Here is a 19,564-nt window from a genome sequence, read left to right as displayed (position 1 = left end):
GTCATTTTTCTGTCGGACAAAAACGGCTGGTTTCAATCTGCGGACGTCAATAAATATACAGTGTACACTGCATCAATCAATCAATGTTTACTTATATAGCCTTAAATCACCAGTGTCTCAAAGGGCTGCACAAACCACAACGACATCCTCGGCTCAGATCCCACATCAGGCCAAGGAAAAACTCAATCCAATGGGATGACAATGAGAAACTTTGGAGGGGACCGCAGATGTATGTAGAAATGGGAGTTGGTTGCATCAGCTTTGTGCTTTTTTTTAATGTCTTTTATGTCCTTTGTGATCTTTGATGTTTCCCTCTTGTTTTCATGTTTTTTACCTCATTTTTTGTGGATGTTTTACATGTGCACTGCCAACACATAATTTCCCCATTGTGGGATAAACAAAGTCTATCCTGTCCTATCCTAATGCAAATAAGGAAAATATTTAGCTATTCTACGTCCAAATGGGTGTTTCGAAACGTAAACTTGTAATGGTGGTTCTTTGAGGAAATATTTGCATAGATTTTGTTTTAAAAAAAAACTATTTTCATGCCCCTTTTTTCTCCCTATGAAAACAGCTCGTTTTGAGGGTCGGAGTTGTTGGATGCGAATGAACTTCTGCTCACCACGCCCCCTTACGCTGACTAAGCGTTCGCGCCCACCCGCCAGAAATGTTTTGTCGTTTTTGGCTTTCTTGCTTTTATTGTGCACTATGGACATCTGTTTTGAGTGACTCCCACCACAACACAACGTCCAAGACGATATAGCCAGATCAGCTATATCGTGCTTTGTTGTCGGCACTAAGGAAGGAGGCGAAGATGCGGGCGGACGATAGCGAGGACGGAAGCCCGGCTGACGTACAGGTCTGGAACTATACACGCTGGCTCAGGTTAAACTTCTGTCCTGTCTAATTTTCTAATGCTCGATCCTGGACGTATACGTGTGTATGTTGACTGACCGTAAAAGGCTTTTCTATTCTACTTTATGAAATTTACTCCGCTGCACGGCTGCTTCGAGTTATGAACAATAGAAGGTACGCTACGAGCGACAGCGCTAACTTAACGGATTATATAACTTAGTCGTCCATTGCCAAACACAATAGGCACTGTTCCAATTAGAAGTAGGTTATAGGAAACTCATTCATTATTTTGTCTTACACTAGAAGGCTAAGCTAGCTACACAACAAATTAATATAACATTGCTAATGAACCATTCACGTGTTTTAACCTACTTATACTTACCGTTTTAACCTACTTATACTTACTGTTACCATTGCCATAAATAGTCGGCACAGAGCTGGTAATTAAAAGTATTTTTCCGGAAAATCCATCATTTTGTGAAGGAATGTGGGTGAAGCAGCTACTGTAGGACTCTTCCTTGCACACACTCAACGCGACTTCTTCACAGTGAAATGCACATTTCCGCAAAACAAAACCGCACTTCCTACTTCTAGACTGGAGGTTTGAATCGTGTCCTCAGTTGAGTAATACAACCAATAACAGCAGTTTCCTTCTTCCAGTCGATCTTGGCCATTTTGTCATCTACATCAGTGATCCTCAACCACCGGTCCGGGGGACCTGTACCGGTCCGTGACGCATTTGCTACCGGGCCGCAGAGAAACATTAAATAATTTATAAAGGATTGCATTTTTTCCGACTTAACTTTTGCCTGTCCCACTAAACCGGGGGTCGGCAACCCGCGGCTCTAGAGCCGCATGCGGCTCTTTAGCGCCGCCTTGTGGCTCTCTGGAGATTTTTCAAAAATGTATGAAGAATGGAAAAAGATGAGGGGAAAAAAAATCTATTTTTTTGTTTTAGTATGGTTTCTGTAGGAGGACAAACATGACACAAACCTCCCTAATTGTTATAAATCACACTGTTTATATTAAACATGCTTCACTGATTCGAGTATTTGGCGAGCGCCCTTTGTCCTACTTATTTTGGCGGTCCTTGAACTCACCGTATAGTTTGTTTACATGTATAACTTTCTCCAACTTTTTAGGACGTGTTTTATGCCACTTTTTCTGTCTCATTTTTGTCCACCACACTTTTAACGTTGTGCGTGAATGCACAAAGGTGAGTTTTGTTGATGTTATTGACTTGTGTGGAGTGCTAATCAGACATATTTGGTCACTGCATGACTGCAAGCTAATCGATGCTAACATGCTATTTAGGCTAGCGATATGTACATATTGCATCATTATGCCTCATTTGTAGCTATATTTGAGGTCATTTAGTTTCCTTTAAGTCCTCTTAATTACATTTATATCTCATGACACATGTAATATGGCTTTTAATTTTTTGCGGCTCCAGACAGATTTGTTTTTGTATTTTTGGTCCAATATGGCTCTTTCAACATTTTGGGTTGCCGACCCCCGCACTAAACACACCAATATTCTTGTTTATAGATGTACAATAACACTCCTCATAGTAAGTTGCCATTTGTTATATTTGTGACATGCTACAATGCAAATTAATGAACATATAAATGTGACAGATTGTAGCCAAAGGCTGGTTTCCATCTGCATCTCATTGCAAAGAAACCAGCCCAGGGCTCCCACTAATTCAGCGTTATAGTGAGTTATATTTTTCATGCACTTATTTTTGCTGCATTTATCTGGCACAAGTGGAAAGCCGGTCCCTGCTAATAAGGCCTACGTTAAACCGGTCCGTGGTGCAAAAAAGGTTGGGGGCCACTGATCTACACTACAGGGGCCGTACTTATCAAGCTTCTTAGAATTACTCCTAAGAAGTCTGCTAAGAGTTGACTTAAGAGTAAATAAATTCTTCGCTAAAAGCTGCACTTAAAAGTTAGTTATCAAGCGTCTTACTCACACTTTCAGCGACGTGTAGGACTGAATCTTAAGTGTCACACTCAGAGCTGAATTACGACATTACTATGTGCCGTAAACGCAATTTTAGGTGACGTCATTTCTGTGTCCATAGAAATGACCAATCACGGAAGGGAATCCGTTGTCTAAGAATAAAGAAATATCTTGGAAATATTTAAGTAGACAATGGGAGTGTATATTTTGACAATAAACTACAAAATAATACAAAACAAACTAGTCCCCGCCGGCACTCACGCTACCGCTCCCTCTCTTCTATCGCCCACACACTCACTGACGTCACTCACCTCACGGTATGTGTGTATACGCTACTGTCATAACATTTTCTTTCCAATTCATTAATTAGGCAACTAATTTGAAACTGGTTTGGGTGGCTCTATATATACTAGCCCACTGCAGCCACATGCAGAAATCAACATGGAATCAAAAAGTATTAAATCTGTGACAAAAATAATACCCGCTCTGTCTAAACGATACCGTTTGATCAGCTGCTCGTCATCAAACAAATCCAGAACATCGTTCCGCTCCCTGAATGTTTGCGCACGTCTCTCTCGCCTCAGTGCCATCCCCTGCTGGCAACTCCTAACCACTTAAGACACCTCTGAAGGTCTCTTAAATATCGTGGAGAGTAGGAGTGATTCTTAGACTTAAGAACGTTGATAAAAAGCTTTTATTCTTAAGTTTGAGAGTAGGACTAAATTTCGCAAATTCTCAGGACTTAAGTGTTAAATGGCACTCTAAGAAGCTTGATAAGTACGGCCCCAGATGTGCGCGCATTAAACTAAAAAGGGAGTTTGAGTAGATTTGTACCACATATAGATAATCTGCTGACAATGTCTTTTTTTAAATTGTAATCGAACCGTTTGGAGGAAGTAGGCAGGAAGGTAAGATTGTTTTGATAATATCTCTGCAATGCCTCTGCACTTTGATTTGACATTTTCAGGACTTATATAGATCTTAAATGCACAACAGCAGCAACCAATAAGTAAGAAAAGTTGTTTTTGCATTTTTGGTAATTATGCAACTGGTAGCTTTTTTTTGACACACCGGTCCTTCACTATTATTCTCTCTTTGAGAACCAGTATCCTCTGTAGTGGACATTTTGTTTTTGGTTTATTTTGTCGGGGTTACACATTTCAGTATAAAATAAAGTCCCGTGTCCACTTTGGGGGGGGGGGGTTTAAAATGTCAATGCAAGGATCTGCCAAGTTCCTCGGGGAGTGTTCTAGTATTTTTAGGAATTTTCTGCAAAAATGTTAGTCTCAGGCCATAATTATAAATAGCCTCAGTGTCGTGACATCACAACTTGACTACCACACTTTCCACTTCCTGGAAATGACTATTGCAATTACCCGCTATTTCTCTTTCCAAATTGTGAATTGCAACCACGAGAGTTGGTCCCTCCTCGTCTGCAAAGTTGCCAAGATGCAGATTGAGTGTGGTTAGCATCCCTTGCTGCGTTCTCAACATTTGGGGCTTGTTAAGTGCAATATCCTGGATTTTCCCAAAAAATATTTTTAATGGCCGATTATTTATGGCAATAGAGGAGACAATGAAATGGTAAGTATAAGTAGGTTAAAAATGTGTGAATGGTTCATTGGCAATGTTAGCTTGTTTTGTTGTGTAGCTACCTTAGCCTTCTAGTGTAAGACAAAATATAGAATGAGTTTCCTATTACGTACTTTATTTCCTGCACATTTTTTTTCAAAGATCCTATTAGGACCTTCCCTTTTTAGGAGGGAAGAGTCCACCCAGATTATTTAGGTCTAAGGCTGTTTGAAATAATGATGTGACTCGAATTGAAGATTAGTAATTTATTCTAAACAAAAAGTACCTACTAAAGTTCGGCGCATTCTCTAAAATGGTTGCCGTCCTCACATGCTTTTGTTTACTTTGGTTGGAGATCGAAACTGAAAGTACATTTGGCGTGTGTGTTGTGCACACCCGCATTCTTCACTCTCTCTTCCCGCAACTAGTACATCCTGACACCATTAAAACTAGAGAGAATAATGTGTGTGTATGGATAAGAAAGAAAGTGAGATCTTTGTGTTTATCTCTTCAAGCATAACGAAGGCCAAAGCTAGTAGTTTATTTCATTTTGTTGAAAGATAGTGAAAAATTCCTTTAACAATCCTTATGAGACAACAAAGTCAAACGGTGGTTGGACCCCCTGAAGTCTCCTGGGCTCGGCCTGAGAATCCGTTGGGTTTGTGTATGAGGACACGGACTGATCCCGATTCTGACTGCAGCCCAAATCGCCTCAAAATGGCGGAGCTTCAGGTTGTGCAGTCGCATTAATAGGTGGAGATGTTGCAGAGGGCACTTAGGATCTTTTACGAAATGTTCAAAATGCTGAGTGCAACTTTGCCAGCACTCGTGTGCCTTTTTTATTCTGACAATCACCACCCAATGACTACCAAATTATAAGACTCAAAAGTGCCAGAAGACTTCAATGGAGGCGTAACAGCTTCAGAAAAAAGAGAACATATTTTCAAACTTGCTAAGCTAGTTTACGTCCTGTCAAAAGCAGAATTCATAGATTTTTAGCTCTTAAACCTTCTGTGGTTAGCAAGTAAACCGCGTGGAGCTGACCTAGGCAAAATACGGCCCATTAAGATTTCCAATCCGGCCCGCTGGACCTTCTACATCAGGGGTCACCAACCTTTTTGAAACCAAGAGCTACTTCTTGGGTAGTGATTAATGCGAAGGGCTACCAGTTTGATACACACTTAAATAAATTGCCAGAAATAGCCAATTTGCTCAATTTACCTTTAACTCTATGTTATTATTAATAATTAATTATATTTACACTTAATTGAACGGTTTAAAAGAGGAGAAAACACGAAAAAAATTACAATAAAATTTTGAAACATAGTTTATCTTCAATTTCGACTCTTTAAAATTCTAAATTCAACCGAAAAAAAGAAGAGAAAAACTAGCTAATTCGAATCTTTTTGAAAAAATAAAAAAAATAATTTATAGAACATCATTAGTAATTTTTCCTGACTAAGATTAATTTTAGAATTTTGATGACATGTTTTAAATAGGTTAAAATACAATCTGCACTTTGTTAGAATATATAACAAATTGGACCAAGCTATATTTCTAACGAAGACAAATCATTATTTATTCTAGATTTTCCAGAACAAAAATTTTAAAAGAAAATCAAAAGACTTTGAAATAAGATTTAAATTTGATTCTACAGATTTTCTAGATTTGCCAGAATAATTTTTTTGAATTTTAATCATAAGTTTGAAGAAATATTTCACAAATATTATTTGTCGGAAAAACAGAAGCTAAAATGAAGAATTAAATTAAAATGTATTTATCATTCTTTACAATAAAAAAATACATTTACTTGAAAATTGATTTAAATTGTCAGGAAAGAAGAGGAAGGAATTTTAAAAGGTAAAAAGGTATATGTGTTTAAAAATCCTAAAATCATTTTTAAGGTTGTATTTTTTCTCTAAAATTGTCTTTCTGAAAGTTATAAGAGGCAAAGTAAAAAAAATAATGAATTTATTTAAACAAGTGAAGACCAAGTCTTTAAAATATTTTCTTGGATTTTCAAATTCTATTTGAGTTTTGTCTCTCTTAGAATTAAAAATGTCGGGCAAAGCGAGACCAGCTTGCTAGTAAATAAATAACATTTAAAAAATCGAGGCAGCTCATTGGTAAGTGCTGCTATTTGAGCTATTTTTAGAACAGGCCAGCGGGTTACTCATCTGGTCCTTACGGGCTACCTGGTGCCCGCGGGCACCGCATTGGTGACCCCTGTTCTACAGCATTTTTTTAGACCTTTAACATCAAGACTTTAGCCGCCATTATGATGTGAAGTTCTGTTTTTAAATTACCGTAAGTCTTGAACTGCGCTTTTGAGTGTTAGGAGTTATTACGGTAATTACGTCACAGCAGCTCAAACCACGAACAAGGCAGAGGGGGCGGGGTTTGTTTTCAGAGCAGCTAGGCCCAAACGCGTGTTTCAGGAACAGATGCAGGAGCAAATTTTTACGTGATAATATATCATATTGTAGGTGTTTATTACCCTTTGCATTCATATTTTGCTGTTTGTTACATTTTTGTTGTGTTTTGCTTGATTGTAAAATATGTCTATGGAGGAGCTGGTCTGAGAATCAGAATCAGAATATTTTTTATTGCCATTGTTTGAGAACGGGTTCACAAACTAGGAATTTTACTTGGCGCAATCGTGCAACATAAAACACACAACGCAGAATACAGAGAAGTAACAAATGTTAATATTCAGTGTTTTATTGTTCATAGTTAATGTTGTAAATCCCACTTTCTTTATTTTCATATACATTTTAGGTGTCCCATTCAGTAAAAACTGTAAAATTCCATTCAGTTTTTTTGAGGTGGTCTGTCATAACTTTTTTAGAACTCTGTCGGACATTGTGACTTTTGGTACTAGTGTTCCTGGGGAAAAAGGGACCCAAACACATACTGTACAGTAGATTTTTACAGCTAAATGTGTTCATATCATTTATACACACATACACATTGGCCCCCCCAGACACCTTTTTTCTCTCAATTTGGTCCCCGAGTCAAAATATTTTCCCAGCTCTGGCGTGGAGTAATCCCTTTCTCCGAGGCTCACATTTAGAACAGCCCTGCCCTGCCATGGCATCTTCTGTAGTTTAGCAATGGATTAGTCCAATAAGTCAATTTCCTAACTTGTGAGTTGCATGTGATTCCACGGACGTGCTGAGGAGTTTATATTAGGAGCTGGTCTGTCAGTGGATCTCACGTGTGGTTCATAAGAGCAGGTCTAAGGAAGACCAATTACCCGAGGAGAGGTCCGGAGTGGGGCTCAGTCAAGCCAAGTAGTAAGATACTAAAATGAAGACTTATCGGCATGTTTAAAAAAGAAAATGTATGAATAGTTTATACAAGGGCAGGACGATTATGGCAATAATCACAATTGACTGCTATTGAAATCACGATTAATAACACAAATGTTCAATAATTTGAAAAAGCGAGTATATATTGTACCACCAAAAATCAACTTTAAATATAAAAGAATGAACACGAATATCATAGCAGTTTTATCCCATTTCTTTGTTCTGTTTGTAAAATAACAGTGCATAAATAAAACAATATACCATAAATAAACAATTATTAAATACTTAAATAATCATCTATCGCTCTCTATTTATTTTTTTAAAAGTTTCCAGATGTTTATCATAATTCTTCTTTGTACTTTGTGAACACTTGTACTTTGAACAGTCTCTTAAACTGAATCATATTAGTGCTTTGTTTGATTTCCTTGCTTAATCCATTCTATAATTGAATTCCATATACTGATATGCTAGAGGTCTTAAGTGTTGTACGTGCATACAAGTGTTTTAAATTACATTTTCCTCTAAGGTGATATTTAGGGATGATACTTGAAACCGGTTTTCCCAGTTGTTTGATAAGAAAAGAACCGAGTCCTCGGACTCGAATCCCTTTTTGAGAACCGGTACCCGTTATCGAGACCACTATAGTAAAGGAAAAGAGTTGATTCTTTATTTAAATCCCGTCCCGACCAGAAATGCTCCGCGGGACATCACAAGAAATGGCGTCACATAGCTCAGTCATTAAGCGCAGATAGGGAAAGCAGGAAAACAATGGACGGGAAAAAGCGTTCCAAGGTGTAATAAAGTTCAAAACAAAAGCTATAATCTATCGAATAACTTTACTGAGAGATTTTAGCAGGGTAAAACACATGACGAACACTTTTACGACCAACCGGAAACATAGCAACCAGGCTAGCAACGCACCTCCTTTACGGCAGCTGTCGCAACGTTCTTAAAACAACCGCAGCACATACATATACGTATATACAACATATCTCCCTTTTTTAACTTGTTTTTCTTTCCTTGTAAACAAAACAAAATCACACTGTAGATGTGTTGTCTGTCTAATTATAAATAATGCAGACGAGGCGTGTTGGCGGAGTTCTTCACGTTTACATTCACAGCGTGGCAACATGCAACACTTTTCGGGGCTACCGCGCATGCTCGTAGCTCCCGTTGCATGCTGGGTAGTGTAGTTGTTATATTCTCTAGCTCTTTTTTTAGCTTTAACTTTTCATTTTTTAGCATTGTAACCACATTTGCAAATAACTTTTCTCTTCATAGAATTTTCTTTCAATAAAGAAATAAAGTGCAAAAATGTCAAAGCATCATAACAAACAGTTATGTCAAATAGCAGCAGAAGTGCACTTTTTGGAGAGCTGTATTATTTTCACTTTTGTGCCCAAGGGACTGATTTTATTTAACACTATTATTATTTATACACCTATAGTGATCACAGAGACAGGTTATTTTTGTGTTACTGTATATATTTGTTTCTCTGAAAAATCCCACTTAATATACTTTGGGTAACAACAGTCAATATTTATTTATTTTTTTAATTTTTTTTTAGGTGGGTAACAGTTAATATTTATTTATTTATTAGATTTTATTTTTTTATTATATAATAAAAGTGAGCTTTTGTTAAACCAAATATTGTGTGTTTTTTTCCATATACAACAACCTATCTGGACTCCATAAGAGAATCGATAAGGAATCGGTTCGATAAGAGGATTCGATAATAGGCTCGAACTCGATAATTCCTTATCAAACATCATCCCTAGTGATATTTCTCTTTTGTTGTTGAGAAGAATTATTGTACATTGTTGGGCAGCAAGTTATAGTTTGCTTCGTACATCATTTTAGTCATTGCATTTCAATAATTTTGATTTAATAAAGTGTATGTTCTCTATAGCCAACTATGTATTATTCTAACTGATCTTTTTTGCAACGCAGTTAGTGAATGAAGTGTACTTTTGTAATTATGTCCCATATTTCTACACAATAACTCCGATATGGCAACACTAGCGCGCAGTAGAGAATATGGAGTCATTTTTGGTCCCAAAAATATTTTTACTTTATTCATTATTGATGTGTTTCTTGCTACTTCATGTTGTGTATTTTACATGAGGTTTCCAGTTTATTTTATCGTCTATTACTACACACACATATGTGTGTTCCTATATACTTTCAATGTCTACTCCGTCTATTTTGTGTTTGACTTTCCCTTCTGCTGTTACCAAATGTCATTTTAGTTTTGCTGAGATTCAAAGAGTCTGTTTTTGTCAAACCATCTTTTTAATTTGTCAACTTCTCCTGTTATTTGTATTAGTTTCTGTGTCTTCTCTCCTAAACAAAATGCAGTTTTTTCGTCTGCAAATATTAACTTGAAGTCTTTTGTAATTGTACAAATGTTTATTTTAAGATTGAACAATTTTAATCCCAGTCTTGATCCCTTGGGTACGCCACAATATATTTATTAGCTCTGTAGACGCTTTAGTTAATAAAAAAGCAACGGATATAAAAAAGAATATTCATTAATTATATATATTATACCACCAAAAATCAACATTAAATATAATTTAAAGAACAACGGATGTCATTAATTTAAAAATATGTGTATATGTTGTACCATCACAAATCAACTTGAAATATATTTTAAAATGACAAGCGATATACATTAAAAACTAAAACAAGTAGAATAATAATAGTAACAATAAAAAATTAAAAGTCAAAATAGCAATAATACAGATAGAATTCAGTTTTTTCCATTTTAATGATTTAAAATGTAGTTTTTTTTACCTTTTAGACTTGTTGTACCACCATAGAGTGTGTGCTTGTTGTGTTATAAACACAATGGAAAAATCCTCACATGTATTGGTACAATTTTGACAAATGTTTGAAGTCAAAGAACAACATTTATAAAATGTCTTAATAAGTACATTATACTTGTGTAAGGTACTTTTTTGAAACTTACAGTATATTTTTTTTGGCGCAGTCAGACCCGACGTTGGGCACGGCGCTGTTATTCTGAGCTTGACGAGTAAAAAGTCGACTTGATGTTTAACTGGCCAATTCTGTGACTCCGTCTGTGGTTACGTTAACGTACAAATCAATCGGCCTTACTTTTTTTTTTTTGTGTCTGTGGTTGATTAGGCAAACTAGAGCTGTGTCAAATACACAATTGCAACCATGGTGAGATCCCTAACTTTTAGTCACAAGATTAGGAATTTGCATGCACGTTGCATGGCCCATTAATCGTTATTTCCAATTATGATAATTTTATGGTCATGAGATATCAAAATGTGATTATATGTCCAGTCCAACCCTAGTATACAGTATAGTAGAGGGAGAGAAGCATAAGCCTCAGTCTTCCGGAATGGAGGGTTGTGGGGTTACGTGGTTATCACTTCATTGAATTGTTGCTCATTATGCCCCAGTAGTAGTAGTAGTAGTAGTGGTAGTGGTAGCTTTTGCTGCTGTTGTTGTTGCGACCTTTGAGTACACTTTGAAGGCACTGACCATACTTATAAGTAGACGCAGCATTGGCTGCTGTGACGTAAGAAATTGGGCAGCCATCTTGAAGTGGTGATGAGGAGAAGCCTAAACTGACAGTTGACAGGTAGAAAACAAAGATGGTGCTCAGCGTTTTCCTGCTCAAATGAGCGGACTGTTGAAAATAGGAATCGGGGGATTACTTTTCCCAAGTAAGATTTTAGCATTAACGTACTATTGGTTGTATTTTGTGAAAAGAATATTGCCACAGAGTTGAGAAGGAGCAAAGATCTTCAATAGTACTGAAATCCTAGCCGCTAGCAAACAAATGTATGACCATAATAGAATTGCTTGTCAATTAAATTAATTAAATTAAAAAATGTCATACTTGAATAACAAAGTTGAAATAAAGGATGAAGATAAAGATTGTAAAAGCCAACAGGGGTAAAAGTTAGGACCACAGTCCAGATTGTGTAATATATGTTAGCTAACTAGACAATCAGATGGACAGTGGCTATACAGTATTATACAAGTCTAAATTTAGTCTAGCTTTCCAACCCAATTTTTATGTAGTATATACGCATGTGTATATATAACCTAATCATATTGTTTCTTGAATTTAAAAATAGCTGACTGTTTTTTCCCCCTTCTCTGGGATTACATTCCCAGTTTTGATCTCGGACGTCTGGTCACTTATAGCATATAAGAATATTCTATTACTGTTAAGCAAACTATGAATAATAAAACATGTGTCCTTTATCATAGCTACACGTATGACGACAAAGCGCATGAAAATCAGTGGTATTCAGTGAGGTAAGATGAATTAAATGCGCTTGACAGTTCATTGCTCCTGCCAAATGTATTGCACTGAGTGGAGCGGATCACCACTCCAAGATGGCGGCCCCGCGTCTTGTCAGTGCCAGTAGGCAGTAGCGCTCCATGCTGCGTACCCTTAGAAGATGTCTATGGTACAATCGGCGTAGCTAGCAAACGGCAGACTTTACCTGCGTTGCAATGTAAATTAGCCTAAATAACGGATCATTAATCCTTTGTTTTATTGGTAACCGTCCCATCCCTAATAATAATACTCATGAAGACCATGCATTTAATGGACATATGGTGGCCCAAAGTAATTAAACATGTCATATTCTGACTCCCCACAGCTGCCGACCAGCGACACGGAGCAGAATGGCTCGTACGAGGGAGCCGTGGCCATCCTGGATGCCGGAGCTCAGTATGGCAAGGTGATTGACAGGCGGGTGCGGGAGCTGTGCATACGCTCGGAGATCCTCCCCCTGGAAACCCCTGCCTTTGCCATTCGAGAACAAGGATACAGGTGGGCATGTGACGATGGGCTCTCACACTAGCACAGGTCGGTTAGTACCATACTCTCTTGGTGCAGTTCCTTTGGTCAGGTATAAACAGCCAAGACCAAATCTAGTAAGTCAAGACCATCTACGTAGAAGAGTTGAACTTTCAAACCGTGTGTATCCACCAAATCCTCTCTTCCATTCACCAAAGATTTAATAAACAAAGTAGGTGAGCCCCTGAAAGGTCATAGTGTTGACAAGAGGTAAGGAACTTGAGACTGGATTACGCTCCTGCATAACTACGCCGGCTCGCTCCTGCGCCTCCAAAGCCTCCTGCGTGGTTGGAGGTGTGCCTCTAACAACACTGAGGGTAAAGGCTGGGAGTCTTTTACCTTAACCCCTAACCCCTAGGGGTGTGAATCTTTGGGCACCTAAAGATTCGATCTGATTCCAATTCGATTCAGAATCAATTCGAGCAATGTAATGTTTGCTGTAGTAATTATAATGAAACTTTTTCAAAACAGGTTAGAAAAGCTCTTTCTGGTTGCATGGCCTAAAAACACATTTTTAGAAATGTGTTCTTACATTAGAAAAACAAAATGAAAAAATGTATTCTTTTATTTAAATGTTACATTTAAAAAAAAATAGATTTTTGAAAATTGTGGATCGATTTAGAATCGGGATGAGTAAGAATCGCGATTCGGATGTGAGTCGATTTTTGTTTTGTTTTTATGTGCACCTTTACTAACTGGTAAAAGTGAGTGTTGCAACACATTGATGAGCTGCAGCTCCAATAACAATCTTTAATTGCCTTTGTTCACTCACCACGAAGGAAGCTAACCTAAAAGACCAGCAAGAGTTGCGGTTGCTCGTAGGTGACGCCCTGAAACAGCTACTATACCTTTTGGGGGTTTTGGAGAGAATTGCACGCACCTGTAAAAAAAGATGGAGTCGTGAATACACAGATGTATAATCCAGGCTCTGCCAACCACGTCTTCAGTTTAGCTTTCTTTTGCATTTTCACCATGTCAAGTATAGTGGAATGTTGATTTACCAACTTCACTGGTTCTTCCACAGGCTTTATAAATAGAAAAGCTCGGTTAGTGAAGCAAATGTTTCCATCAGAAACAATGTAAATATGAGTAATAGGTTCCAGCCTGGACAAAAGTCCATATTTCAGTGAAGGTTTGTGCACTTTGAACACAGTATAAAGTGATCATCGAACACATATAAGAAGGAGATGATGGATCAACTTTCTATTTAATAAATATTTAAAACAACAAACACACAGAAGTCACTTGTGTCTTCCTGTGTGTAGTAAACGATGGCCTCTGAAGCAACACTCACTTTACTGCTGTGACAAAAGCGCGAAAAGAAATGCATGTCGGGGGAAAGCAAATTTCAGCAAAAGTGGCTGGCTAGCTGGCTAACTTTTCAAAGCCTGTTTAAAAGCCGTGGATTGTAAACACAGAGAGGCGTTGATGCTCAATAGGCATCAACATGGTGAAATCACACATGCTATTAGCTCATCACAAGTCAGCCATTAAGGCAGGCAGCAGTTAACGTGCAAAATGACTAACAAACTAACTTCTGCTGTCGCTATCACAACTGGCAGCTGCTGCTACCACTGCAGGAAAAAATATATATACATTGTCACATAAAACATTTTAGTGAGCCAAATCTAATTCTCTGGAGTGTAACATCTAATGTAAACCAGGCAGTTGATTTTTCCGTCTGTAGTCAGAAATCCGTCTTTTTTTTTAATCAATGTTAAGATATAAAAAAATATATTTAGTTTTTTCCGACCTAAATTGTGTGTTAAAATCTTGTTCCGTCTCTTTGCCATACCTGCCAACAACTACGGTTTCCCCGTAATGAGTACAGTTTTCGATAATCAGTGGTAAAAACTAGGGTTTTCCATTAAAAATTATGACGTTAAAAATGGCAGCTACGTAGCGAAGCAACTCCAAGGGCAGGGGACAAACTATACGGGAAACATCAACCATGATCGGTTGGTTGACTATGATGAGTCGCGGTTGGTTAAGATTAGGGTAAAACATTAGGGACAGGCCAATCAGAGGCTAGATAGGGCAGGTCGGGGAAGGGTTGTGGCCCCCAGAACCGCGGCTTATTTTCTGTCTTTTTTTATGGATGTCCAATAATATCGGCCGATTAAATGCTTTAAAATGTAATATCGGAAATTATCGGTATTGGGTTTTTTATTATCGGTAACAGCTTTTTAAAAAAAAAAAATTAAATCAACATAAAAAACACAAGATACACTTACAATTAGTGCGCCAACCCACAAAAACCTCCCTCCCCCATTTACACTCATTCACACAAAAGGGTTGTTTCTTTCTGTTATTAATATTCTGCTTCCTACATTATATATCAATATATATCAATACAGTCTGCAAGGGATACAGTCCGTAAGCACACATGATTGTGCGTGCTGCTGCTCCACTAATAGTACTAACCTTTAACACTTCATTTTACACATTTTCATTAATAACTAGTTTGTATGTAACTGTTTTTGTATTGTTTTACTTTCTTTTTTTATTCAAGAAAATGTTTTAATTTATTAATTTTTTTTAAAAAGGACCTTTTCTTCACCATACCTGGTTGTCCAAATTAGGCATAATAATGTGTTAATTCCACGACTGTATATATCGGTATCGGTTGATATCGGTATCAAAAAAGCCATTATCGGACATCCAATCCAATCCACTTTATTTATATAGCACATTTACACAACAAGAACGTTTCCAAAGTGCTGCAGAGCCATGTTAAAAACAATATTAAAAACAATATTAAAAACGATATTAAAAACAATATTAAAAACAATATTATGCTACACCAATGACTGAATAAAAACAAAGAATAAATGAATAGAAAACCAATACAGAGACAATATAAAAAATAAAAAAAATAAAAATCATCCCTAGTCTTTTTTATTAAGTTCAAATCACATGCCTGGTAAACATTTTAACGATTCAAGATGATCACTGCCAAGTGCTTACAACTTTGTTTATACAGACAATTGTAAGCATTTGAGTACGTATAGTAACTATCTACAGTAGAACGTGGGCATTAAATGAGTTTTAAGCAGCATTAAAAAGCATTACATTAGATTTGCTCATACCAGCAGAAACCTTGAAGTAAGACTATTTTTAAAGGAAGTTTATTTGTTTTCTATTTGCCTGCTAGTTGTCCATTTATTTATGTAAATGATCAACGGAGGACTATTTTGCTCCATGTTGTTTATTTCTGTTGTTTCACTCCCGTGTACGTTCTTGTGCCCCCCGCCCCCGCTGACCAATTGGACACGGGAACTGTGATGCATTTCGGTCCACTTGGAAATGTCACCATGTGACCAGTAACTGCACCACGGGGAAATGGATCGGGGGGGGGGAGGGAAAGCAAATTACACGTGTTGGAAGTACAATAATGCGCAAACACCATTTGCACTAACGTTCCCTTGTGTTTTCCCCTCTTTTAGGGCAATAATCATTTCAGGGGGTCCTGCGTCCGTGTATGCAGAAGACGCACCATGGTTTGACCCCGCTATATTCACCATCGGAAAGCCTGTCCTGGGGATTTGCTACGGAATGCAGGTATGCACAAGTTGTGGGGCTACTTTGTGATTAGGCAAAGGCATTGATTCATACAAGGAGGCCGATTATTATTCATGCTGCGGAGCTTAAACTCCAGCATGATTCCTGGCTGCTGTTCTGCTCCCGTGGACCAGCTGGGACTTCCATCATCATCATCCTCCCCTTCAAGGGCACATTGAGACTAAGTGAGGGAGATAAAAGCATAATTAGCTCCCTTCTCCCAGGCAGCATGGAGGCGGAAACTGGCAGCTCCCTGTTCTTAAGCGTGTTTCCACCAACAGACGGGAGTCGTCATGTCAAAGTAAAACCCTTTCTGCCAACTTTGTCAATTCCAGATGATGAATAAAGTCTTTGGTGGCACAGTACACAAAAAATGTGTCCGGGAAGACGGCGTGTTCAGTATTGGGGTGGACAACACCTGCTCCCTCTTCAGGTATTCAAGTCTCTTGGTTGTCATATTTCATAAACATGTCACTGATGGTCTGTACCTGCTGGATGTCATCTCATCAGAGGCCTTCAGAAGGAGGAAGTGGTTCTGCTGACCCATGGAGACAGTGTGGATAAAGTGGCTGATGGCTTTAAAGTAGTGGCCCAATCAGGACATATCATTGCTGGTGAGTGTCAGAGATTTGACTGGGTCTAAACTAGGGTTACCGGTACTAGTATAGTATCACGGTACTATACTCTGTTTGAAAAGTACTGGATCATTATTTATTTATATATTTTTTTTAACCGGCATGACAGCGCGTCACCATGACATTGCTGGTTTTACGAGCAGAGGAGCATGTTCAGCAGCGCACACACACGGAGTACTTACAAGCAGACAGTGTGTAGACCGAAAAGGGAGAATGGACTTATTTTGGTGTAAAGATAAAGGTGAAGTTATAACACTGAAACACCCTCAGGAAGAGGTGCTTTAAGACATGGCTAGCTCGTTAGCAGCTAACATCCATCCACAGTGTTTTAGCTACTTCTAAATCACCAATCCTCGCCTCAACGGCGACAAAGTAAGTTTCTTACAAGTACCATTATCACTGCAGGACGAGGAATAGCTAAACATGCTTCACTACACACCGTAGGAGGATACAATAGCTCACCGGCGTCACCGCTAACCAAAGCTAGCGCTCCTGAATGTAAAAAAATGCCATGGGTGAATCTACACCTGACATCCACTGTAATGATACCAAGTACAAGAGCGTTTCTAGTCGATGCTACTATGATTACATCGATATTTTTTATCGTCACAAAATCGTTTTTCCTGGACACATGAGGACTTTGAATATGACCAACGTATGATCCTGTAACTTCTTGGTATCGGATCGATACCTAAATGTGTGGTATCATCCAAAACTAATGTAAAGTATCACAGAAGAGAAGAATAAGTGATTATTACATTTTAACAGAAGTGTAGATAGAACATATTATAACAGAAAATAAGCAGATATCGACAGTAAATGAACAAGTAGATTAATAACCCATTTTTACAGTTTGTCCCTCATAATGTTGACAAAATAATAGGTGTATAAATGACACAATATGTTACTGCATATGTCAGCGGACTAATTAGGAGTCTTTGTTTGTTTACTTACTACTAAAAGACAAGTTGTCTAGTACCCCGTAATTTCCGGACTATAAGCCGCTACTTTTTCCCCTCGTTCTGGTCCCTGCGGCTTATACAAGGGTGCGGCTTATTTACGGCCTGTTCTTCTCCGACACCGACGAAGAGGATTTTGGTGGTTTTAGTATGCAGGAGGAAGACGATGACACAATGATTAAAGACTGACTTTTCTTATACCGGTAGGCTGGTTATTTTGATAATGTACAGGCGAGCACTTTGTATTACTTTGCACCGTCGTATTATTTGTACTCTGCACGAATGCTGTTCGCCATGTCAAAGATGTGAAAGTTTGATTGAATGATTGAAAGATTTATTGTTAATAAATGGGACGCTTTGCGTTCCCAAACAGTCATCTCTGTCCCGACAATCCCCTCCGTGGTAGCAGGAACCCCTATATACTACGCTAATTACACATCAAAACCCTGCGGCTTATAGTCAGGTGCGGCTTATATATGGAGCAATCTGTATTTTCCCCTAAATTTAGCTGGTGCGGCTTATAGTCAGGTGCGGCTTATAGTCGGGTGCTGCTTATAAATGGAGCAATCTGTATTTTCCCCTAAATTTAGCTGGTGCGGCTTATAGTCAGGTGCGGCTTATAGTCCGGAAATTACGGTATGTTCACTATTTTATTTAAGGACTAAATTGCAATAATAAACATATGTTTATGTACACTCAGATTTTTAAATTTAAATAAAGCCAATAATGCAATTTTTTGTAGTCCCCTTTATTTAGCAAAGTATCAAAATACATTTTGGTACCGGTATCGAGACAACCCTAATGTGTATACAGTATATTGTATCTGCTGAAATGCCAAATATTGTCTTCGACAATCAGTCGGAGACGATAGTTAGGACTATCTTTCGATGGCATCACGGCTACTGGCCTCCTCCTGCTCACGTGTTTGGGCCAACAGGTATCGCCAACGAACAGAAGAAGCTGTACGGAACTCAGTTTCACCCCGAGGTGGACCTGACGGAGCGAGGCGTAGACATGCTTCGCAACTTCCTGTTTGAGATAGCGGGGTGCAGCAGTAACTTCACCGTACAGAACCGCCAGCAGGCCTGCATCAGTGACATCAAAGAAAAAGTCGGCAAGTCCAAAGTGCTGGTGGGTGAACGCGCATGAGAGGTCAAATGTCTATGCTGGTACCATCCTCAAGTCAATCAATCAATCAATCAATGTTTATTTATATAGCCCTAAATTATATAGCCACAAGTCGAGTGTGTTCGCCACTCAGAAACCTAACGAAAACATCAGTGGAGCCAATGAAACTCTCACAATGAAATATTTCTCTGGGGAAAGTGCCAGGTGACTTCCTAAGTGCCTTTTGAAAGTGGGCCTCATCTCGGGGGAGTGTGGAGGATATAAAGGAGAGCTGCTTGGCTCGTCACGTTCTATTGAAATGTTGGCAGTAATGTCAGCCCAGATGTTATCTTTACAATCGCCTGATGCAGGCATCTGTTATGCTTTGTAAGTTGGTGTAAAATACATTTTCTGACTGGTGATGTCATCCAACACACACCTTGTCAAAATATCCCTCAAATTGTCCCAAGCGGTGATGCAATTCAATTATTATATTTTTGTTATTAACTTTTAATAAAGTTAACGTGAGCGTGTTATTGTTAATAAGCGGCCCCCTAACTTCTCAACGTCTCCCTAAATGTTAAAGTACCAATGATTGTCACACACACACTAGGTGTGGTGAAATGTGTCCTCTGCATTTAACCCATCCCCTTGTTCACCCCCTGGGAGTTGAGGGGAGCAGTGGGCAGTGGCCGCGCCCGGGAATCATTTTTGGTGATTTAACCCCCAATTCCAACCCTTGATGCT

The 19,564-nt window shown here is 38.4% G+C and overlaps 1 protein-coding gene across 2 annotated transcripts in view; it reads left to right on the top strand.

The window, feature by feature from the left end:
* gmps (guanine monophosphate synthase) overlaps positions 1 to 19,564 on the top strand; it is a 63,844-nt gene that overhangs the window by 1,780 nt on the left and 42,500 nt on the right. Inside the window, exons 1-6 of one of the 2 annotated variants that reach the window (XM_062067294.1) lie at positions 672 to 859; positions 12,356 to 12,528; positions 16,002 to 16,116; positions 16,452 to 16,549; positions 16,627 to 16,730; positions 18,648 to 18,841. In XM_062067294.1, coding sequence (XP_061923278.1) covers positions 815 to 859; positions 12,356 to 12,528; positions 16,002 to 16,116; positions 16,452 to 16,549; positions 16,627 to 16,730; positions 18,648 to 18,841 — 729 coding nt within the window. In that variant the 5' untranslated portion in view covers positions 672 to 814. Of the gene's footprint in view, positions 1 to 671; positions 860 to 12,355; positions 12,529 to 16,001; positions 16,117 to 16,451; positions 16,550 to 16,626; positions 16,731 to 18,647; positions 18,842 to 19,564 lie in introns of those variants that run through there. The other variant, XM_062067295.1, reaches the window with a different exon arrangement.

Source organism: Entelurus aequoreus, linkage group LG13 (genome assembly GCF_033978785.1).
Source record: "Entelurus aequoreus isolate RoL-2023_Sb linkage group LG13, RoL_Eaeq_v1.1, whole genome shotgun sequence".
Taxonomy (NCBI): Eukaryota; Metazoa; Chordata; class Actinopteri; order Syngnathiformes; family Syngnathidae; genus Entelurus; species Entelurus aequoreus.
Note: the sequence above shows the minus strand (reverse complement) of the source record. Positions and strands in the feature narration are given on the sequence as shown.